Source organism: Protopterus annectens, chromosome 9.part0 (genome assembly GCF_019279795.1).
Source record: "Protopterus annectens isolate FY-2018-M chromosome 9.part0, PAN1.0, whole genome shotgun sequence".
NCBI classification, from domain to species: Eukaryota; Metazoa; Chordata; order Ceratodontiformes; family Protopteridae; genus Protopterus; species Protopterus annectens.
Genome location: NC_056743.1, coordinates 1,059,847,641 through 1,059,870,996, shown reverse-complemented (window position 1 = coordinate 1,059,870,996; position 23,356 = coordinate 1,059,847,641). Strand labels below are relative to the sequence as shown.

The 23,356-nt window shown below is 40.3% G+C and overlaps 1 protein-coding gene across 2 annotated transcripts in view; it reads left to right on the top strand.

Annotated features, from left to right (window-relative positions):
- HDAC7 (histone deacetylase 7) overlaps positions 1-23,356 on the top strand; it is a 1,116,899-nt gene that overhangs the window by 878,885 nt on the left and 214,658 nt on the right. For both annotated transcript variants that reach the window (XM_044083872.1, XM_044083871.1), the window contains exons 9-10: positions 17,100-17,253; positions 19,842-20,035. In XM_044083872.1, the coding sequence (XP_043939807.1) occupies positions 17,100-17,253; positions 19,842-20,035 (348 nt within the window). The remainder of the gene's footprint in view (positions 1-17,099; positions 17,254-19,841; positions 20,036-23,356) is intronic.

Below are 23,356 nucleotides of genomic sequence, written 5' to 3'. Positions count from 1 at the left end.
ATCAGGGGATGTCATCGTGCCTCTTTACTCATCCCTCATCAGGCCCATAACTGAGTACAATGCCCCTTTTGGGATGTACCTTACCAGACACCTGCAGCAACTGGAAAGACCCCAAAAGTACCTCACCAAGAGGATCAAAGGGCTCAAACAGATGCCATATGCTGCCCGGTTAAAGAAACTCCAGCTCTACTCAGTGGCATACCGCCTGCTCAGAGGCGATCTGTGCCTGACGTATAAAGCCATGTCCAACCCGGAATTAATGGACATGCTGCACTTCAGAAAATTCAAATCCCATCGAGCTACGCGCTCGAGAGACTTGAACCTCCGCACTGAAATAAATAGGACATGCTGGAGGGACAGATTCATAACCCAGAGGCTCCCTTCACTCTGGAATAAAATCCCAGTCCAGGTTAGGTAGAGTCCATCATTGACTCTCTTCAAGAGGAATCTTGATGAGTGGATGTGAGATCGTAGGTTTATCCCGGGTATCACTTCTGTGTCACTGTTAGACAGAGGCACAGTATACTAACCTCGAAAAAGGGCATAGCAAAATTATTTTAAAATGGGTGGCGAAAGCCAAACACACTCTGGCTAGGCTTATAAATGCCCTAGGGCAGATAGCCTAGTATGAACCTATGAACCTATAAAACTAGCAGTACTAGCCGTAGTAATAGTAGTATTAGCAGTAACAGTAGTACTGGAACTAGTAGCAGTACTAGCACTAGCATTAGCAGTAGTAGTACTAGCAGTAGCAGTAATAGTAGTACTAGCAGTAGCAGTAGTAGTAGTACTAGCAGTAGTAGTACTAGCAGTAGTAGTAGTAGTAGTAGTACTAGCAGTAGCAGTAGTAGTAGTAGTAGTACTAGCAGTAGTACTAGCAGTAGCAGTAGTAGTAGTACTAGCAGTAGCAGTAGCAGTAGCAGTAGTAGTAGTAATGGTAATAGAAAGTGAGCTCACCTATAGACACAGTTTTTTAAGTGGTGGTAGGGGTTGAGAGTTTTTTAAATATCTTGAACAGTGTTCAGTAGACTACGGACAGAAACGTTGACGCTACTGGAAATGCTTAAAGAAGAAAAAGGAAATGGGAGTGAAACAGAAGTAGATTATTAAGTAAAATTTGTGTTTTCGTAGTTAATACAATCACTCCCATGTGTTTTTATATCTTGTGCCCATGAAATGATGTATTGCATTTATGAGGAAGGACTGCAGGGAAGTAATGATTTGTAAGCTGAAAAAAAAAAAGAGAGATGACATTTGTCTGAGTGGTCCTTTCTTATTTGGACCCCAGTATCAGCATGTATGAGAAACTGCTAATGACATAACTTTTTAGAGCACCTTATGAGACACCTGTATATCAGTCTAGTCATCCTGATGTAGTATAACGTAACTGTTTTTCCTTTTTCCTGTTGCTTTCTTTCAGCAGCCCCAAAATTGGAAAAAAAAAAAGTTCTATGTCTTACACTATCCTGTATTGTATAATGTGCCTTCGGCAGTTAAACTAAATGATGTACAAATGACTCCAGTTATTGGGTAGACTGCTATAGACATATTGTGCAGTATGCCTTTATTTCTGAGGCACATAGTCCAATGACTTCTGTTTTATGTTTATGTACTTTAAATGACATATAAGAGTACTTCACTTTCCTAAATTCTGCTTTTGTGGAGCAGCAATAATTTTCACTGGAGACCCGGATAGAAAGACTCCACAGATTCAGTAATGATTATAAAACTGCAGCAGTTTTGTGCACATTCAGACTGTGTAAATTGCATAGTATTAGAGGTCCATAAAGTCACGTGACAAGCCTTTTACTCACTGACCTTCAAGTAACTGATTGCTGTACTTCACTGCTGATGTTTGCTATTTCTTAGACATGCACTGAGATTATTCAAGGAAGTTAATGACCAGCTTCTATCGGTAAGGTAAGCTTATTCCATGATCTTGAAGGATTGTATAATATTTCAATATTTTTTGTGATTATTAATACTTACTTTTAGTAGTGGGTTCCCCAATCAGGTATCATCCTCTCAGCAGACATTAGTCTTTCAGCTAAGTCCTTAGATGCTAAAAGTTGGAGATTCAGATGACATGTCTCTTATGACATTAAGACTTGTCAGTGGCCGACATTTGATGCTTGGGTGATAGTCTGTCAGTAAAGATCACTCCAAAGTCCTGCACCTTTGGCACATATTCCTTTCCCCACAGATGTTTGTGTAGACAAGTAGAAGGGTCTATATTATAAGATTGACGGTTGGAAACATTGAACACCATATGGTCGACACCATATAGTCGATGTCTTCAAACATCGAACGTGTAAAAAAAAAAAAAAGTACCTTAACAGGTTTAAGCAGGGGGGGCAAGCCCCCTGCACCCCCCCACACCCCCTGCTACTTAAATATGCCAACTCCGAGACTGCACTACATTGCAGTAAATGGAAATCTCCCCTTACGGAGATTTCCGTTTACATGTTCGATGTGCACTTTCACTATTCTCGTGTCGACAATATCAGCTTTGATGTTATCGGCTTTCGAGAATATAATATAGACCCCAAAAAAAATCTGTAAGGGGTTTATAGGTGGCATGAATGTCATCACTCTGATCTTCACAGGTTTGAATCTCCGTTTCTCTTCTTGCAGTGAAGGATGACTTCTAAACAACATTCAAGGGAAGTTCCTTTCCACTGTCGAGATAGGAAGAAGCAGAGCATTGCAGTGACACCACCATTTTATCTCCCTACTGATATGACACATTGGTAGTGTATACATGGGAGAGAGCACAGGTCCCCTGTGAAATCTTGAGGCACCCCTAATCTCAGAGTCTATGAAGCAGGGGAGTCAGTACCCAAAAAAACTTACAGAATATACACAGAAATGTGGGACCCTAGCAAACCAGTGCCATTCTGTGGGAGATGAAATACATTAGGACTCAGTGTTGTATATCAGGATCCCGTGATCCACTATATTAAATTTTATGAAGAGCTCAGTGGTACCATGATTTTGCAAGGTCATTAAGCTCCATAAGAACTTTTTCAGTGCTGTGGTACACCCTGAGTCCAGACTGAAAAGGATCCAGGAGCTTCCAAGAAAGCTTCAACATAGGTAAATTACTCCCTAAAGTTAGGTCTGAAGCCATGAATGTAAGAACATAGAAGCTGAAGAACATACAGCTAATGTTCTGACTGATTTCAGAACTGGATAAATTAAGCCATGGCAATTTTTTTTTATATTTATTTTTTAGTATGTTTATTAACTTCTTACATGGTAGGCTATGATATAGGTACACGTGCAGTAATAGAAAAAAATAGCAAAACATGTTTTCATGGATTATACATGTATGTTTTCTTTAATTCAATCCAAAATTACATGCATTGCAAACTGCCTGTCTCCCCTTAAACCTCACTCCTCCTGGTGAATATTGTTCTGTACTTGTTGTTCTTGCAGATGCCACTTATTTCTATAGTTTGCTCCCACCCTTTTCTAAAAATGCCGCTTCCAGTTCTTCTATCTACGTTACAATATTCAGTGTGTCAGTTATTGTCGCTGTCGATTTTGATTTCTTTTTTATAATGATTGCTTTCCTTGGCAGCCAGTAGCATTAAACTTAGTAAGGCCTTTCCCTGCCTGGGCAAATCAGATCCTATATCCCACCCCACCACCCCCAAATTTCTTTAGTTACAACCATTTGCCCCCCCCCCAACATTTCTGTCAGAGTACTCTGTAGAGAACTTTTCAGATTTACCAACTCATTACATTCTTGAAAGATATGCTACCAGTTACTTCCAGCATTTGCTGTTTAACTGAGGAAACGTTCCCTGAAGTGTGCTTGGGGTATACAATACCTATGCAACTACTTCCAAGCAAAAATCCTAAACCTTCTAGACTTTGCATACTTGGGAGCCATCCAGATGTCCTCCCACTATTCTTTTGAAAGTTGCCTTTCCATTCTGTCTTTGCACTCTTTTTCAACATTTTCTGATTGACTTTTTATATAAATCTTAATAATTGTACCTTTTAATAGTAACTTCAGTTCTAGATTCAAATTAGAAATTCTGTCAAAGCTGATCTTTCACTTTTCACTGCACTATCCCTTTCTCTTTGGTATCAATCCCTAGTTGGAAAGGCAGTATCTAACCTACAGTCCAAGTTCCTGCCTGGCCTCATCCCACTTGGTTACATTTCACTCTCTAGATGTTCTTCGTGTTTCACTGTTGCAGTCATTACATTTGGGTTATCCGCTTGCAGGTAGCACTCATTCGGCCTGATTAACAAAGTCTTGGGTCCTGCGTCAGTTGCTGTCCCTTTTTCCATGACATCAGGTCGTCAGGGGTATAAAACATGCAGCCGACGCCATTACATCAATCTTTCTTGCCGTGCGGTGCCCGTAGCAAAAGCAGTTGGAAAGTGCTGGTCGGCCGACTCCTGAAATTTTCGTTTTCGAGTTTCAGAACCGAAGTCTTCAACTAAAAGCTAAGTACCCCGTTGGGGAAACTTTTTCTTGCTCCTTACCGATGTCAGTAAAAGTTAATAATTGCATTACTTGTGGAAAGCAAATACCTCATAAAGATTTTCATTCGTACTGTGTTCCTTGTCTAGGCCCTGACCATGACATACCTCGCTGTCGGTTTTGTGCTTTGTTTAATCAGCGCACTATCCATCGTCGGTATATTTTCTCCTCTAAATATTTCGGTTCTAGGTTTAGTTATCCAGAAATGTTGTCGGTTAGCCATCCGACTACTGGGATTCCAAAAAAATGCAAAGATAAAGACAGAGACAGGCCGTCGAGGTCCAAAACTGCCGACGATGCTTCTAAGCCAGTCGCCAGTTCACCGGTACTCAGTGAGATGCTTTCGCAGCCCCTGATAGCTGTTAATTCTGATTCGCAGGCCTCTACTGAGACCCATTCAGAATCCGGTATGCCGTGAGATGCTTCAACTATGGAACCCGCGGATGTCTCTACCTTGGATGGGTCCAGAGCCGCTGTGCAGTCACTGGCTTCTGAGGGTGTATTCAGGCCTATGGACTTGCATATTAAACCAACGCCTCCTTCTTCTCTTAGGCCTAAATCTCGAACCATGCCTAAAAAACCGACGCCCTGGCCACATGCTCAGGCCTCTATGCCTAAAAAATAAATGATAAGAATGGCTGAAGATCTAATAACTCTAATCAGGGGTAGCCAACCCCCTCCCCCCTTCTAAGAGGCCTAGGACTGAAGTGATTTATGAATCTTCTAACCAGGAGTCTGTTTTTTCTGAGTCTTCTGATGATCTGGATTTGCCCTTATTTACTTATGAGGATTCTGATGCAGAGGACTCCATTCCCCCTGCTTCCCCTCCAGAGGATTTTTCTTTTGGGGAAACCTTGTATACTCTAAGGGTGCATTTCCACTGGGAAAGCCAGGATTTTTCTGATTCAAAAAGAGGCTTAGGGATTTCTTACTCCTACCTCAGCATAGGCCTTTAGCTATTCTTCCTGTACTAGACATTGTTGATGATGCTTTTTCAGAATCTAGTTTGGCCCCTGATGTTCTTCGTGTTTCACTGTTGCAGTCATTACATTTGGGTTATCTGCTTGCAGGTAGCCCTCAGTCGCCTGATTAACAACGTCTTGGGTCCCGCGTCGGTTGCTGTTCCTTCTTCCATGACGTCAGGTCGTCAGGGGTATAAAACATGCAGCCGACGCCATTACATCAGTCTTTCTTGCCGTGTGGTGCCCGAAGCAGAAGCAGTTTGCAAGTGCCAGTCGGCCGACTCCTGAAATTTTCATTTTCGAGTTTCAGAACCAAAGTCTTCAACTAAAAGCTAAGTACCCCGTTGGGGAAACTTTTTCTTGCTCCTTACCGATGTCAGTAAAAGTTAATAATTGCATTACTTGTGGAAAGCAAATACCTCATAAAGATTTTCATTTGTACTGTATTCCTTGCCTAGGCCCTGACCACGACGTGCCTTGCTGTCGGTTTTGTGCTTTATTTAATCAGCGCACTATCCGTCGTTGGTATATTTTCGCCTCTAAATATTTCAGTTCTCGGTTTAATTATCCAGAAATGTCGTCGGTTAGCCGTCCGACTACCGGGATTCCGAAAAAACACAAAAATAAAGGCAGAGACAGGCCGCCGAGGTCCAAAACTGCTGACGATGCTTCTCCTAAGCCAGTCACCAGTTCACCGGTACTCAGTGAGGTGCTTTTGCAGACCCTGATACACGCTACTTCTAATTCGCAGGCCTCTACTGAGACCCATTCGGAGTCTGGTATGCCGCGAGATGCTTCAACTATGGAACCTGCGGATGTCTCTACCTTGGATGGGTCCGGAGCCGCTGTGCAGGCACCGGCTTCTGAGGGTGTATTCAGGCCTACGGACTTGCATATTAAACTGACGCCTCCTTCTTTACTTAGGCCTAAATCTCGATCTATGCCTAAAAAAACGACGGCCAAGCCACATGCTCAGGCCTCTATGCCTAAAAAACAAATGATAAGAATGGCTGAAGATCTAATAACTCTAATCAGGGGTATCCAACCCCCTCCCCCCTTCTAAGAGGCCTAGGACTGAAGTTGATTATGAATCTTCTGATGAGGATTCTGTTTTTTCTGATTCTTCTGATGATCTGGATTTGCCCTTATCTACTTATGAAGATTCTGATGCAGAGGAATCCATTCCCTCTGCTTCCCCTCCTGAGGATATTTCTTTTGGGGAAACCGTACATACTCAAAGGGAGCATTTCCACTGGGAAAGCCAGGATTTTTCTGATTCAAAAAAGAGGCATAGGAATTTCCTTCTCCTACCTCAGCATAGGCCTTTGGCTATCCTCCTGCACTAGACATTGTTGATGATGCTCTTTTGGAATCTAGTTCGGCTCCTGATTCCCTGCCTCCTACTCCCAGAAACCGTGACACATACTACAGGGTCCCTGAGTCCCACAAGTTCCTTTTTAAAAATCCTATTCCAGATCCAGAGACTATTTCACAGGGGCCCAAGGGCATTAAGGCTTCTACTGCTAAAAATCCTACCCCTTCTGATAGAGACTCTAGGGCGCTGGATAGATGGGGTAAGAAGGTTTACACTTCTGCAACCTTGGCCATTAGGGCTTTAAACTGCCAATTTCATATGTTAAAGTATCAGCAACATGTTATTGGACTGCTTAAACAGAAAAGTATGTTGATTCCTGACTGTGTGGAAAATAAAGAATTACAGGATTTAATGCATTCTCCTGAAGAAGCTGGGAAAAAAAATGTGGTTTTGATTCATTAGAGGCCCCTTGCAGGGCTGCTGTTACTGGGTCTATGCTCAGAAGGCATGCTTGGCTCAAGGAGCAATCTTTGCCTGATCATGTTAAAGCTAAATTGTTGGATGCTCCTTTAAATCAGGACCACCTGTTTGGCAACAAGGCTGAGGAAGTTCTTAAAAAGATGGAAGATAAAGCTAAATCTATGCAAACTGTTAAAGATTTTTTACAAGTTCAGCCTCCTAGATTTAGTAGGCACTGGCCCTCTAAGAATTGGTCCTTTCTAGCCCCTTCCAGGTCTTCTCAAGCCAAACCCAGACACAGCAAAACCCCCAGGTTTCAGTCCCAGGGGACACACAGAACTGAGCAGTGTGGGGGGGGGGGGCTCCACTTCCAAATCTGGGAATAATAAGACTCCCCCCTATAGTAAACTGTCTCAATGACTTCCTATTAAAATTTATCAGCTGACTGCCCCTTTGGGGGGAAGATTGCTCTTCATGCAAAGAATTGGGAACTCATTACCCAGGACAAATGGGTTTTAAATATAGTGTCCCAGGGATACAGATTTCACTTCCACACATTGCCAACACCAAGCGGGTGGCCGGACCTACTCCCAAATCAATGGGCAGAGGCCCAAAAACAAGTACTTTCTCTCTTAAGCATGGGGGCTATTCAACTGGTACCAGAAGAGGAAAAGGAACAAGGTTTCTACTCGAGACTTTTCTTGGTACCCAGAAAAGACAATTCATGGCATCCTATCCTGGACCTGTCTACTCTAAACACCTATTTGGAGATTCCAAAATTCAGGATGCTGACTCTTCACCAATTACTTCCTATGCTAGGCAAAGATGCCTAGTTGGCAACACTAGATTTAAAAGAAGCATACCTGCACATCCCAATCAGGGAATCTTGCAGACGATACCTACACTTCAAAGCAGGCTACATGCGCTATCAGTTCTCTGCACTGCCCTTTGGCTTATCTACTGTGCCAAGGGTATTCACAAAGTGCCTAGCTCCAGTTATTGCATTTTGCAGGCAAAGAAATATTAAAATATACCCATACCTGGACGATTGTCTAATTCAGGCAGAAAGCCAGGACTTACTTTTGAATCATCTGGCCTTTGTACACAGGGTTCTAACTTGTCTTGGGTACATCATAAACAAAAAGAAATCACACCTGGTTCCCTGTCAACAAATTATATTCCTGGGGGCAAGCTTGAATACAACTTCCCAGATGGCTTACCTCATGCCAGAGAAACAAATTCATTTGACAAACTACTTCAAACAAGTGGCTACAAAAATCCTGCTGTCTGCAAGACAAATACTGCAAGCCTTGGGGTTCATGGCTTCCTGCATTCTTCTAATTCCATATGCAAGACTGCGTATGAGGAAACTACAGTGGTATCTAAAAAGCCTATGGTGTCAATATTCTCAAGACCCGGAAACAAAGATTCCTATCATACCTTGCCTATGCCTAGAGTTCCTTTGGTGGGCAGAGGCCTGCCACCAAAACAAGGGACTACCTTTCACACCACCCCCTGCCGCCCAAACCCTAACAACAGATGCATCAGACTATGCATGGGGGGCTCACCTGGCAGGGAAGTGAATTCAGGGCAGATGGAACCCAAGTCAAATGCACCTGCATATCAATCAAAAAGAAATGTTAGCTGTACAGAATGCTCTGACAGCCTTCAAGGACCACATTCTTCCAGGACAACTAATGGTAAAGACGGACAACACCACTGTTATGTGGGACATAAACAAGCAGGGGGGGTACACATTCTTACCCCCTCTGCAGACTAGCCATGGCATTGTGGAACACAGCCTTGAGCTACCAAGTGCACCTACAAGCTCAATTCCTGCCAGGAAAGTTAAATACACTTGCAGACGGACTAAGCAGAAACCTCATGGACCCACACGAGTGGAAACTGGAACCAAGGATTTTCAACATGTTGACAAGCAAATGGGGGAGCCCAGATATAGACCTGTTTGCCTGTTCCCAGAACTACCAATTGGACAGATTTTGCACAAGGACTCCCCACAGACAAGCCTGGAAAGTGGATGCTCTGTCCTTCAGATGGAAAATGCTATCAGTCTATGCCTTCCCCCCTCTGCCTCTGCTCTCCAAAGTACTACTAAAAATCAAACAGGACAAACCAAGGATGATTTTGATCACTACAGACTGGCCACGCCAACACTGGACCCCCTCCTGTGCATTGTGTCACGGTTATCCCCGTGGTACCTGCCTCAGACCCCTTCCCTGTTGTCTCAACAGGAGAACCAGATTCTGCAAGCTTCTAACACTGAACCTTGCAGCCTGGCTAATTACATAATCTGTCCTTTACCATCCCTCAGTAAACCTGTGATGGATATCATTTTAGAGGCAGGGAGGCCTAGCACTAGAAAATTCTATGCTGAAAAATGGAAAAGATTCTGTGTTTGGAACCAATCTCAAGGGATGAGCACTGCAGCGCCCAATTTACCTCAGATTTTACAATACTTAACTGAGATGCTTCACAAGGGCCTGTCTTTTTCCTCCATTAAAATCCACGCCTCAGCCATTTCAGCTCATTATAACACAAAACTGCCCCTCTTCTCTCATCCACTGCTCAAGCAGTTCCTCAGAGGGGCCAAAAATTTAAGACCACCCAGGAGAGCTCCAACCCAAGCCTGGGACCTTAACTTTGTTTTGGATAAACTCACTCTACTTCCTTTCGAACCAGCTGCTACTGCAGACCTAAAATTTCTTTCTTGGAAAACAGCTTTCCTTTTAGCAATCACTTCAGCTAGAAGGGTATCTGAATTACAGGCCCTTATGGCAGTGGAGCCTTTCATCATCTTTCATGCGGACAGGTTGTCCCTCAGAACCAATCCATCCTTCATGCCCACAGCGGTATCCAGTGTGGCTCTCAATCAGTCCATTAATTTGTCAACATTTTTTCCCAATCCACAGAACAAAGGGGAACTGATATTGCATTCCTTAAATGTGCACAGACAACTCAGATTTGACTTGGATAGGACTAAACCTCAAAGGAAATCTGAACAACTGCTGGTAGCATTTGCTGCAGGGACAGAGGGGAAGGCTATTTCAAAGCAAACCATTTCTAAATGGATAGGCCATTGCATTCATTTCTGCTATAAGCACAATGGAAAACCTATTCCCCAGGGGATCAGATCTCACTCCACCAGGGCTGCATCTACCTCTTCAGCCTTTCTCAGAGGCGTCCCTACCAGGGACATCCTAGAAGCTGCTACCTGGAGTTCTGTACATACTTTCACCAAGCATTACCATTTGCCAATTTTCTCTAAATCCAGAGCTGGCTTTGCCACTGCAGTCTTGCAGGGCCTTATAACTGGTCCTAATGCTGTCTAAATTACTCCTCCCAACCACAGCTTTGGGAATCTACCCAAATGTAATGACTGCAACAGTGAAACACTAAGAAAATAGTACAGTTGTGTACACTTGCCATAAATGTAGATGTTCGAGTATATTCACTGTTGCAGTCCTGGTTAGCCTTCCTCCATCCCCCTAACTTCTTTTGGCTATACCTCTACTTTCCTTTACTATGCTTAAAAGCCTTTTTGGTGTATTTGCTTTTTTGTTGGAGGTATATCATTGTACTTTTATATTTAATTGCTCCCCATTAGGGGGGCACCTGACATCTGGGGCAAGAAAAACTGATGTAATGGCGTCGGCTGCATGTTTTATACCCCTGACGACCATGACGTCATGGAAGAAGGGACAGCAACTGACGCAGGACCCAAGACTTTGTTAATCAGGCAGACTGAGGGCTACCTGCAAGCGGATAACCCAAATGTAATGACTGAAACAGTGAATACACTCGGAACATCTACATTTATGGTAAGTGTATACAACTGTGCTTTATTTGCTCCCAATACCTCGATTCCTTTGCTAACTTTCTACAGGAAACCACAGCATCATGTTGCCTTTTTTATACCTCTACTTGCAGTCATCCCTATTAGTAAAATCTCCTTTCTCAATTCATGTGTTAGCTTAGTTCTTAAAATATTTTCTACTACTTTATGAATCTAATAATGTGTCTAGTTTTTATTCTCCCTATAGGTCCTGCATCAAAAATCCTGCTTTCTCATAACTTCCTGAAACCCACCCCTATTTCACCAATCACCCCATTTCCTATTTGATTTATAACCTTTTGCTTGTGTCATGTATTTTAACTGCAAAGCTCTAAATTGTCCTTTCAAATTGGGCAATCCTAAATCAAATGCTTCTGGAGTGAATCAATTTACCCCACTTAACTTTTGCCTTCCTCCCCTCCCAATGAATTATTTCAACTCTTTGTTAATTATAGTCCACAACTTCTCCCAGCTTGATACAAATGTGTCTGATCTGTATACAATATTAAAGGGACTAGAAACATTTTCACTGCTTGTATTTTACTATCTGTAGCCATAATAAGGAGATACTCAAGAATATGGTGAGTCTGCTGTGAAAGTCTGAGCTGATATGCTTCTGGAACAGAAACGTTTATGGAAACTTTTTTTGTCTGAATGCTAGTTGACTGAAAGCTTTCAGACAACACTTGTTTGGCCTTTTTGGCCAAAACACACACTATACACTTTGTGTAATCAACTTTGGTGTCACACATGATTGTAGTTCACAGTTAAAAGTTACAAAATATTCTCAGGAGACACTGGCAGCTTGGCACACAAACTTTTAATAACCCAGATGAACAAATAATCGTAATATTAAAAAAGTTCAGTAAAGTTTAGGTTTTCCTTCCCAAATCCATGAACTTTTTCAGAACCTGTATTTCAGCATTAACTCATTACCAACTTTAAAAACCACACCAGCAATCACATGACCCTTCCCAACCAATGACATAAAGAAACATGAATTTGTATGCAAAAATAAATATATAATTGTACTGGATGTCATTGGTTGGGAAGGTTCATGTGATCATTAGCGTGGTTTTTAAATTTGGTAATGAGTTAATAGTGAAATATAAGTTCTGATGAAGTTCCTGGTTTTGGGACCAAAACTATAAACTTTACTGAACTTTTTGGATATTAAAATTGTTTCTTTTTCTGGATTATTAAAAGTTTGTGAGCCAAACCACCAGTGTCTCTGGGGCGTATATCATAACTTTTGAGTTGTTTATTCAACCTGTTGAGTTTGTTTGTTATTTTTTATAGTCCAGAGTTAACAGTTTAGCTGTGATTCATAAACAGTTTTCACTAAAGTACACCTTGGAAGAAACATATATTCACCCTTTCCAAATTTGGTATTTGCAAGCACTGGAGCGCCTTCTGTGTGGAGTCTGCATGTCCTCCCCGCGGTCGAGTGGTGTTCGAAAGACGTGTGAATGGGCGTGCCTTCGTTGAAGGTCGGGCGTCGAGCTGGCAGCTCAGCACTGTGAAAATCTACTGCCAATCATTAGCGGAACGGAGTTCCACTGTGGCGACCCCTAACCAGGAAAAGCCGATTGAACAGCAACAACATATGTTCATTAATCTTTTTATATGTGGGCACTTGTCACAATCACAGATGGACACAGGCACACAAACACACAGGCACATGTGTGTGCACACACAAACACAGACAAATGCATGCATACTTGTGTGCACACACATGCACGTGCAGACACGCACACACATGCATGAACACACACACACAAACACGCATACAGAGTTTATGTACTGAACTTGATTCGCACTTGGTTGTAGACCACAACTAATAGTTGCATTATGATTCATAAAATGTCTCCATTAAAGTATGCCTTGGAAGACGCACATTAAACCTTTCCAAAAATGTCACTTGCAGGCATTGCGAATATTTTTTTAAGCTTTGCTATTGGACTTCATGTCTCCATTTAGCTATTATATGTGACTACCAGTGTGACACAGAATAATCTATGCATGTGCTGTCCTCTTTTGGATGGATTTCATTCCCAAACTTATGTCTTGCTTCATCTTTCCTAGAAATTAGGCTATGCAGTAGCAGATTACACATGACACAGACCTATACTGAGTCACATGTATTGGTATTTCCTTGTCTGGTTAATAATAATAATAATAATAATAATAATAATAATGTGTTATTTGTACTTTTGGAAGCATTTGAGTACCCAGTCCTTTGATCCCTTCTTCTTCCTGTTTCACTGTGGATTGATGTCACTGAACCACAGCTCCTTTTTTATGAAATGGCATATCTAACAGTTAATTCATTATTAGTAATGGTGAAGTTTGTTCTCTACACAAGAAAAAAATAATAGCAGAACATTACAAATAAGATTTCTCGTAGCCTTTTAAACATATGCATTTTTCATCTCATTTTATGATAGTTGCTAAGAATTGAACTGCCGTAACAAAGTTTGGGTAAGTGGTCTGAGAGGAACAGGAATTTGTATATATTACCTTTTGATGACATTTATCACCTCCTACACTCTACAGCGCCATTTGTCTCATGGCTTTGTGATAAAAGTGGTGTGAAAGTCATATGCTGCAGTTTTCCAGAAGTATTCATCTTTGGTTTACAAGGAAACCAGTTTATATTTCCCATGGCAGACATTTCCTGTAAAGTTCTCTAATTGTGCTCCTTAGTTCCTGTTTCAGTTCTGAATCATATGAAGACTGGTGCTTCTCTTGAAGTGCTTTTAATAGCAGGTTATAGGTCATAGCAAGTGTGTAAATTGGTATTGTTCCCCTCTGACATAAAGTGGGAAGGTGATAGATAGTCATGCCCTATGTAGTGATTTGCTTGCATGGTAGGCCCATATGTTGCAATTATTAGCTTTCTGGTTTTAGGCAGAAAAGTTTTAAAAATGTTCATATTTTTTCTAATTGAAAATCATTCTTTAGCTCTTTTATGCGACAGTCCCTGGAGTTTTATATTCTTTTAGTGTTTTTGACACACTAGCTTCTTTACAAAACCACTTCCATGCCCGGAACCATCTTTTCACCCTTTTGTGAAGAAAATGCTGCCTTGCATTTCTCTGAAATTCCTCATTCTGTTTTTAAATTATGACTTGTTTGCTTGTACAGTTTTCTTTTTCTGAAATATCTTTTCCTTCTGGAAGCTGCTTCAAACCTCTGCAGAACCTGACTCATGTTGATATCACATGAACGCCTGTTGTGGAATTATTTTGATGGCAAAGAAGAGAGTGAAGTGTAGCATTCCCCCAGAAGAACCTGCTTTTAACACTTATGTTATAATTCAACAGTTGGTTGTACTTTTGTTTGTCCTATAAGTGGACTTTACAGGTAAGATGGATAGTAGGTGTATTTCTGGTGTTTATCAGTAGGTCTGTTAATCTGGTCTTAAAAATTATTGTTTTTTTTGAAAATCACTGCTTATTATTGAAATCTTATCTGCATGTAGCCTGGCTGGAGGTCGTAATCTCACAGTATTCAAAATGTATGTTGCTCAAAAAGCAACTTTTCAAACTAGCAGTTACATGGTAATGTAATACTCCTTCGTGTTGGGGGCTTTCCACCAGCGTCAAACCTTGTCACATAGTAAGGATTCACCCCTGCACCTCTTTACTTGATATAACAACTTGGTTGTTGCTCACCATAACAGGATACTCTTCCTTCCCCTGTTGCACTCACCTCTGTTGTACATTTATACTTCATGCAAAGTAACAGTATTGAAGGTGAGACAGTATTTAAGATGTGTTATATAGCTGCCTTAGGTCATCACCCTCTTGGGACTCTTAAATATTGCCAACCGACATTTTGGTTATATGTCATTCATTACATAAGACCAAATTAAATTGATCTGCCAATTTTAAAGGCTGACATGTGAAGCTTTATGCTCAACATTGCATAGTAAGAAGGTTGAGGGTATAAGAATCACATGAAGTTACTCAGAGCGCAGCTCTAGTGTAGTTAAGACTCAGCAGTATGCAGACATATCCTCAGACCCGACCTCCAGATCTGTGCTGCTGTTTCACTTAATCCTTTATGACATGCTGCCATTAAGCATTACAACTCCTTTCTGCTGTGTGGATATACAGCAGTAGGAGTGATGCTCGTATCTACTTATCTTTTAATGTTTGCTGCTGCATTTGTTACAACTGTACTACTATACATTAAGCCAAATCCATTTATTAATACTTATTCACAGCTTATGGCAGGTCATTATACTCTTAACAGAAGGCATGAATGCCATTTTGTCAGAGGAAATTGTATAACTACAATCTGTTATGAACTGGTTGGGGTCTGTCTAATAATTTGAAGTGAGTTTGACGCTGAGATATTCCCTTAGTCTGGTCATCTAAAATGTAAGGTTATTTAGAGTGAAAGATTGTTATTGGCTGTATGGCAAAACACATGATTACTCAACTTGCTGATATAGCAGAGGTTAAGAGAGAAGAGGAAATAACATAAGGTCAAACAACTTTTCCAGAATCCAAGAGGAGAGCAGCTACTCCAGGATTCCACCACTTGCTTTAGGCCTTATCTGCGGGAATGTAGAACAGAACTATGGCACAAGAATGGATTAAGAGGTCCATGTTGCATTCTGCGGTAGTGCCCAGGAGACTACTTTAAACACTATTTTGACATCTGCACAACACCAATAAAAGAATATCTAGCTGCTGTGCTCCACTGAGAGAATGCAGTGTCATTTTAATGTGTCTTGCAGTTAAAGACAAATCTTACTTGGTTGCAGTGGGACGCAGTCAATAGACATACATCTTAGAGGCTTTTTTTACAACTGGTACATGCTGGTATGTTGCACTGGAATCTCCCAGTACATGTTAGAAATTAAAATGTATTCTAGTTTCAAACCAAAATGAGGGACTGCTTGGCAATTATGATAAAATGTCAAAGCTGTAAGATTAATGGATAAAGGTAAAATATCCAGGTATCAGTTGTATTTAATTTTTGTTTTAAATTTCAGCATTTTATATATAGGTGAATGGTTATATATTTCAGCTTGTTTGTATGCAGTTTTCATAATTGTGTTTTAACCTCTTAACAAATGGCAGTTGGTTTTGCTGATTCATGTGCACACACCTAGAAAATCACATTTCTGTGCATGCCCAAAAAAGTAAAATTATTTCATAATATCTGTTGAGTTTATCTGTAAGAACTTGTATGTGTAGCATGGATAACATAGCATATGGTAGTATTACATTATTTCTCATGTTTCATGCAAAAGTGTAGTCTTCTTTTAAGTGTTTTGGCTATTCAGTTATTCTTCCATCAGAATGAGTTCCAGTGAAAGTTTTTTCCTTGATGTGGCATACAGTCAATATGTATGTATCACGTTCACACAAAAAACTCATGTAGCTATATGAGTGCAGTGCGTTTTGTTTTACTTTCATTGTATCAGATGTTTAGTTAGGATGGTTGTTTTGTTGAACTGCTAGTTCATTGAAGGAAGACTGCAGTTAGAAGGGAGTGAGGAGGGATTCACCCTGCATAAAAAAAAGTTTTTTTTCCTTTTTTTTTTTTTTCTGTTAGTTTTGCATATGCCAAGGATTGTGCTTGGTGTGTTGAAGTCTTGAGTTTCATCCATTTGTGGGTGATGTAGTGTATGTTGATATAGTGGGTGTGAGATATAGTGAAATATAACAGTATATATATATATATATATATATATATATATATATATATATATATATATATATAAACACACACGTGTACGTGTATGTTTATATGCATGCACACATATGTCCATATTTACATATGAGTGCATGCTGTCAGCGGCGCATTTTCTCAATATGTACATATTTCACAGCACCTCACATTCAGTAGCAACAGGGAAAGAGATGTGCTTACATTTGCAGACATACTTGGACTTTTGAAACCTCATCCAATGTATGATGCCCAGTTTTGTATGTTAAAAAAGATACTGTATTGGTTGGTTATGTTTATTTGTTTTGTGCCCTTTTTCAGGGAGATGCTGAACGGAGGGCATCCCGAGTTACTGGTTTGAATGGCCCAGTTTTGGCTAGTTCCCACACTCCAGTAATTGTCTCAGCTGGACTCGACCATGATCCCACCAGCCCCTTGTCCCCTCGCCTAATCATCTTGGACCAAACCATTCCTGGTAAGTATTGAGTCAACACTGAGAGCTGCTAAAACTCAGAGGACTTTAACAAGGCTGACTTTCTTGTATTCTTATATCACCATTTCTCATCTCCAAGAGCATAATTTAGTCACTCCGTGTGCAACAGATGTACTGCAAATATATTCACTTGGGAAACACAGGGACGCTGATAATCTATTAGCATTGTTTGTTTGCATGCAGTGTTTCATATAGGACCATAATGATGTAGTGAGGGGTGAAGCATGAAATTATGACTGGCTTGTTCCCTGGGAAGTTAATCTGGCTGATGTATCTTCTATTGGATTCCATTTCAGAGATTGAGTTTACTGGAGAGAGAAAGAGGGACAACCTTGTACACAAAAGGGTGCAGCCTTAGATTGTCATTTTTTGTGTTACCTTTCTCTTTCTGCCTATGAAGACGTGTTCTATACTGATCAGTTGCCAACCTTAAGAAACTATGGCCTGCTTTGATCTCGAAAAAATGAAAACATAGCAGAGAATGTTCATGTCTGTAAATTGCATATATTGTGCAGTGGGCATTTGTCCACCTTGCATCTAATGGTCATTATTGTATTGGATTTGCAGTTGTCTACCATGCTCTGTCTTTCTAATGTATTCCCTTTGGTTATAGCCAGAAAGCCTTTGTCTTCTGTGCTTACATAGTTAAAAGCCCCAGGCATAAATAGAAAGGTATTCCATGATGTACATTTCTCAAGGATGGTATTTATGAGCAGTCTGTGTACATGCAATTTTGTTTTTTGATTTTGTCTGCATTGTGCAGTGTCCTGTTCTTCACTTTTTAGGCCTGCGATAATGAAATGTTCAAGTTCCACATGTAGGTTGTACTTTGGCTGTTCAGTAGCTGTCTTGGACAGATGAAAGAAGGTGATTTGTGTGTGTGTGTGTGTGTGTGTGTGTGTGTGTGTGTCTTGGTAATAACACAAGAAATCATACAAAATATATGCTTCTGTTTTTATTATACATGATTAACTTGAAAATTAAAATAAATCAAGAAAAGTAACCCTTTGGCATTTTATAGTGATCTTGTAAACAGCATTTAACAAACGGAAAAAAAAAACTACTGAAACTTTCATAATGTTTTAGGGTCTCCATGTGGAGCAGGACATTGTGGTAATGTGTTGCATTTTATGTAACAGGGTGCCTAGAGAGGAGTTGTGGTATTGTATGAGGAAGTCGGGAGTGTCAGAGAAGTATGTAAGAGTGGTACAGGATATGTACGAGGGTAGTGTGACAGCGGTGAGGTCTGCGGTGGGAGTGACGGATGTGTTTAAGGTGGAGGTGGGGTTACATCAAGGATCAGCTCTGAGCCCTTTCTTATTTGCAATGGTGATGGACCGGTTGACAGACTAGATCAGACAGGAGTCCCCGTGGACTATGATGTTTTCTGATGACATTGTGATCTGTAGTGAGAGTAGGGAACAGGTGGAGAAGAACCTGGAGAGATGGAGATATGCTCTAGAGAGAAGAGGAATGAAGGTCAGCAGGACTAAGACAGAATATATGTGTGTGAATGAGAGGGAGGATAGAGGAATGGTGTGGATGCAAGGAGTAGAGGTGGCGAAGGTGGATGAGTTTAAATACTTGGGATCAAGTAGTTCAGAGTAATGGTGAGTGTGGAAGAGAGGTGAAGAAGAGAGTGCAGGCAGGATGGAGTGGGTGGAGAAGAGTGTCAGGAGTGATTTGTGACAGACGAGTACCAGTAAGAGTGAAAGGGAAGGTCTACAAGAATGTTGTGAGACCAGCTATGTTATATGGGTTGGAGACAGTGGCATTGACAAAAAGGCAGGAGTTAGAGCTGGATGTGACAGAGTTAAAGATGTTAAGATTTGCACTGGGTGTGACGTGGGTGGGCAGGATTAGGAATAAGTATATTAGAGGGTCAGCCCAGGTTGGAAGGTTTGGAGACAAAGCCAGAGAGGCAAGATTACGTTTGTTTGGACATGTGCTGAGGAGGGATGCTGAGTATATTCGGAAAAAGATGCCAAGGATGAAGCTACCAGGTAACAGGAAAAGACGAAGGCGTAAGATAAGGTTTATGGATGTGGTAAGAGAGGACATGCAGGTGGTTGGTGTGACAGAGCAAGATGCAGATGACAGGAAGAAATGGAAACAGATGATCCGCTGTGGTGACCCCTAACGGGAACAGCCGAAAGATGATGATGATGATTGGTGTGTTAAAACGTGTTGCACTTTTGAGTCCTTATTCTGTAAAAGCTTTATTGTTGTTGATTTTGGATATTTATGATAAAATTATATGTTTAGGGAACATGGCATTGGTTTATATTATCTGGAAAAACACTGACTTGGCAGGGTGTTAAGCTAGTATTTTCAGATGCTGTGTTGACCACTATCCGTCATTGTTCACAGGGAGGTGCAGTGTTGTATGTGCCTTCTTTGGAAATCAAACCTTTGAAGCCAGAGAAGAACTGTGGGTGTCATAATCGTATTATGTCTCGGTGGGTGGGCAAGGGGTCTGAGTAAGAAGCAAAGCGAATCAATGGTGATAAGAATGACGAAATGCAAACAAGAAGCAGTAAACACACTGTATATATTTTTTTACATTCTAGGTCTTGGACAGATACCTTTCCACTATGCACATCCTGTTGTTACTGTTCCAGGAAACCACAAGCCACTAATCCGAACGCGCTCTGAACCACTGCCCCAAAACTCAAAAGTCTTACAGCATCACCTTTATTCTCCACAGCAACAACAGCATGCGTTATTCTTAGAGAGGCTTAAACAACAGACGCAGCAGGAACAGGTAAGGAAGAGATGCAGAGCTGAAGCCTGACAGTAATTGATGCCTTGTCACATGATCCCTACATTTTGTAAACAGCTGACAACAACTGGTGCCTTGTCACATGATCCCTGCATTTTGTCTAATCAAGAGACTCTTCTTTACAATGCATCTTAGAAAACGTACACAAAAAGATTTGAGTGTTATTTTTTTGTAAAAGTGAAAAAAGATCTGTCCTCCAGTTATACTCTGTTCTCTGTGGTAAAATTACATTGTTCTTTTTGTTGTCCCTATAAATAATATTATAGCTATGACTAAAATATGGGTTCAGGAAAATTCTGAAGTACACATTACAGGAAATAGTGTCTTCATTTTGTCAGTATCATTTTTAGACCCCCATTCTTCTCTAGGTGTAATAGTTCAAAGAAACTTACCAGTTGACAAAGCAGCAGTACAGGTATCTTTTAAGTTGTGCAGCATGTTTATACATTTGCTTATCTGTTACATTCAGCATGTTATTTCTCGTTCTGCGAAACTGTTGCTAGAGCTTGAGTACTCATTTTGAAAGAGAAGTAATGCACATTTGCTTTTTGAAATACTAGGATGATAGGCAGAGCTTTAGTCAGATTTTTGCTTGTTCCAAGGGTGGCAACCCTTTTCAGAACTCTTTGCCCATTACATCAAAAAATGTACAACAAATCATTGTAGCCTGACTTACAAGGAAGATGACTGGAATTGTTTTTTTTTCTCTGTTTTCCTTCACTTTTTTGTGTGGCGTGAACCTTTTCCAAGTGACCTTCTAGGTTAACAGAGCTTAAGAATTGCAACTTTACTTAACTACAAACAGTGCAGATCTATCAGAAGGAAGATGTGAGATTTACTTTTGTTGTACACCTTTTCCATTTTTTCCTGAGACCGCACAGCCTCAAGAGTTAGTATACATAGAAATTAGGGGAGTGAACAGAGGAAGGGAATAGTTAGGTATTTGAAAGCCCTTGGAATGACTTATTCTTTATTCAGAAGCCAGTAGCCTAATTTTCTTAAGGCCCCATTTACAGTAAACTATCAGTTAATTGGCACCCATGGAGATTGGTAGATGCCTGATAACTGCAGTTTCTGGTGAGAGTTACTATTAAAAATAGGCCTAATACTGTACCCTATACTATTTGTTTGATTTGACTTGTTCTCAAGTTAAGGAGAGAAGGAATTTATTCGTCTTCCTTTTTAAAACTCTAAAAACGTAAGGTATGTTTCTGGGGGGGGGGCAAAGTGCAGCACATGAAAATTGTAGCACTGTAGACTTGGAATGCCTGATTTCCAAGTTTATTAATGGATGTTAAAATCACATATATTGTTATTACTAGTTATACAATGAGAACGCATTAACATTCAAAACTGCATGCACCGATTGGGAACCTCAGTCAGCATGCGCATTGTAAATCAACATTCCTTCACAGGAACAAGTTCCATTCATTCTGTCCTTTTGGCAGTATTAGCTGGGAACTTAATCTGTATAAAAAAAAAAAAAACACCTTCACTTGCTAGAAAATTTCTACTAGAAACTGCATTGCATACCTCTTACCTCCTGAAATACACATTCCTCATCATTTACTGACTTTATTCTTTAATGCTATGACAGAAGACTGCAACTTTCATCAGGAAAAGTCCAAATATATGATGCCTTGTCATCAATCCATGTCAGCCGTAGGTAAATCCTGCTTTTACCTACACCCAGTTGTAGGTTATTGCTTAACTATTGTGCCAATATCACATTGCATATTCTGTTTTTGGAGACACTATTGTATAATTTGCAAAGAAAATGCATCAGTAATCCCTTTTGTCAGTCCCAATATTTTGACTGATAATCTGTTGACCATGGCACTTGAGTACTTGTCTTTGCCTTTTAATATGTTGATTGTTGTTTTTTATTATATGTAAAATAAACTTTATGCTTCTATAACGTGTCAAAATACTAATATTCAGAGAACTTAATATTCTGTTTTTTAACTCTTCTCTTTCTCCCTGTCAGATTTGTCTGTGGGGCAGGATTTATGTCATCTATGTGCCTATGGTTAATGTCAATAAGACAGCTTTATGTTTTATTAGATTTCATATAAGATCATGTGTTAAAAAAAAAATTACAGACTTAGCCATTGGCATCTGATTTCCAAATGATACCAGGTGTACATTGATTCCACTCTGGGATCTGGGATATGTTTTTCAATCATTTCCTTGCTGATTTCCTAACTTAGGAACAGCAAGCCTTAAAAGGAAGTGCTCTGTAAATAGTCTCTGTTTCTGGAACTTACTCAGGCCAGATTGGAACTCCACATCTCCTGCAGGTTGGTTGTCCATTTATGTTTTTACGTCCTAGGCTGCAGCCGGCACCTGGTCATCCTTCTGCAGCTCTGTGCAGACTTTCTGCAGTAAACCTGTAGTTAATTGGGTTACTGCCTAACGTTTTTTTTTTCTCACTACCTGACATGCTTGGTTTGCAATATGACAGATCATTGGCTGGATATCAAGTAGAAACTGTGCAAAGTCAGAGTAGCTGTTATCTTTGTCTGATCATATTGCTTCCTTCAATGAAAGTCTGCTGTGCCAGTATGTGATTAAATAGTTCTGCCAGCCACTGACTTTCCTACTTTCACATAATAAAATTCCTTGAAATCAGGCATGGTCCTTTTCTTTCTATAATGCCACCATCTACATGTTTTGCACAAATGTACTTAAAGGCAACGATAGACTAATTTATAGTTTGTAACTTGTTCATTCCCATTCCTGTTATAGTGTGAAGATAAAAATAATCCCTGGGACTTGCTCCTTGAAGGTGTAAAGAAGAGTGTACTCCAATCCTTCTTGAAAATTAAACTGAAAGCCTACCTAAAAATGAGGACATCTTTTCTGGTGCTGGTTATCTTCTGTTACCTGATGGGAATAGTTTATAAATCCTCTGTTTTAATAACTTGAGAATCACACTTATCAGCTCACTTGTATTGAAGTTTATGAATTTGATTTCTATGCACGTTTAGTATAGTTTGCCTTAGTCAGTTTTGGCCTTGAGTGTTCTTTGTATTTAACTACATGGTAGCATCCATTTACTTTGTGATTTTTGATTCAGGTAGATTTCTGTAATGCTTCTGTTATCTCCTGCATTACATAACAGCTATCCCTTTTCTATAATGGTACATTAGAAATGTATTGTGGTTGCTTTACTGTCAGGGTTTCTCCTGAAAAGGATCATATGTTGTATGATTTTCCTGCTTTAAGGAAAATGAAATAAATAAATACGTCTCCTTAAATGTCTCACACAGTCATCTTGAAGAACTAAGCACTGGTGGGATT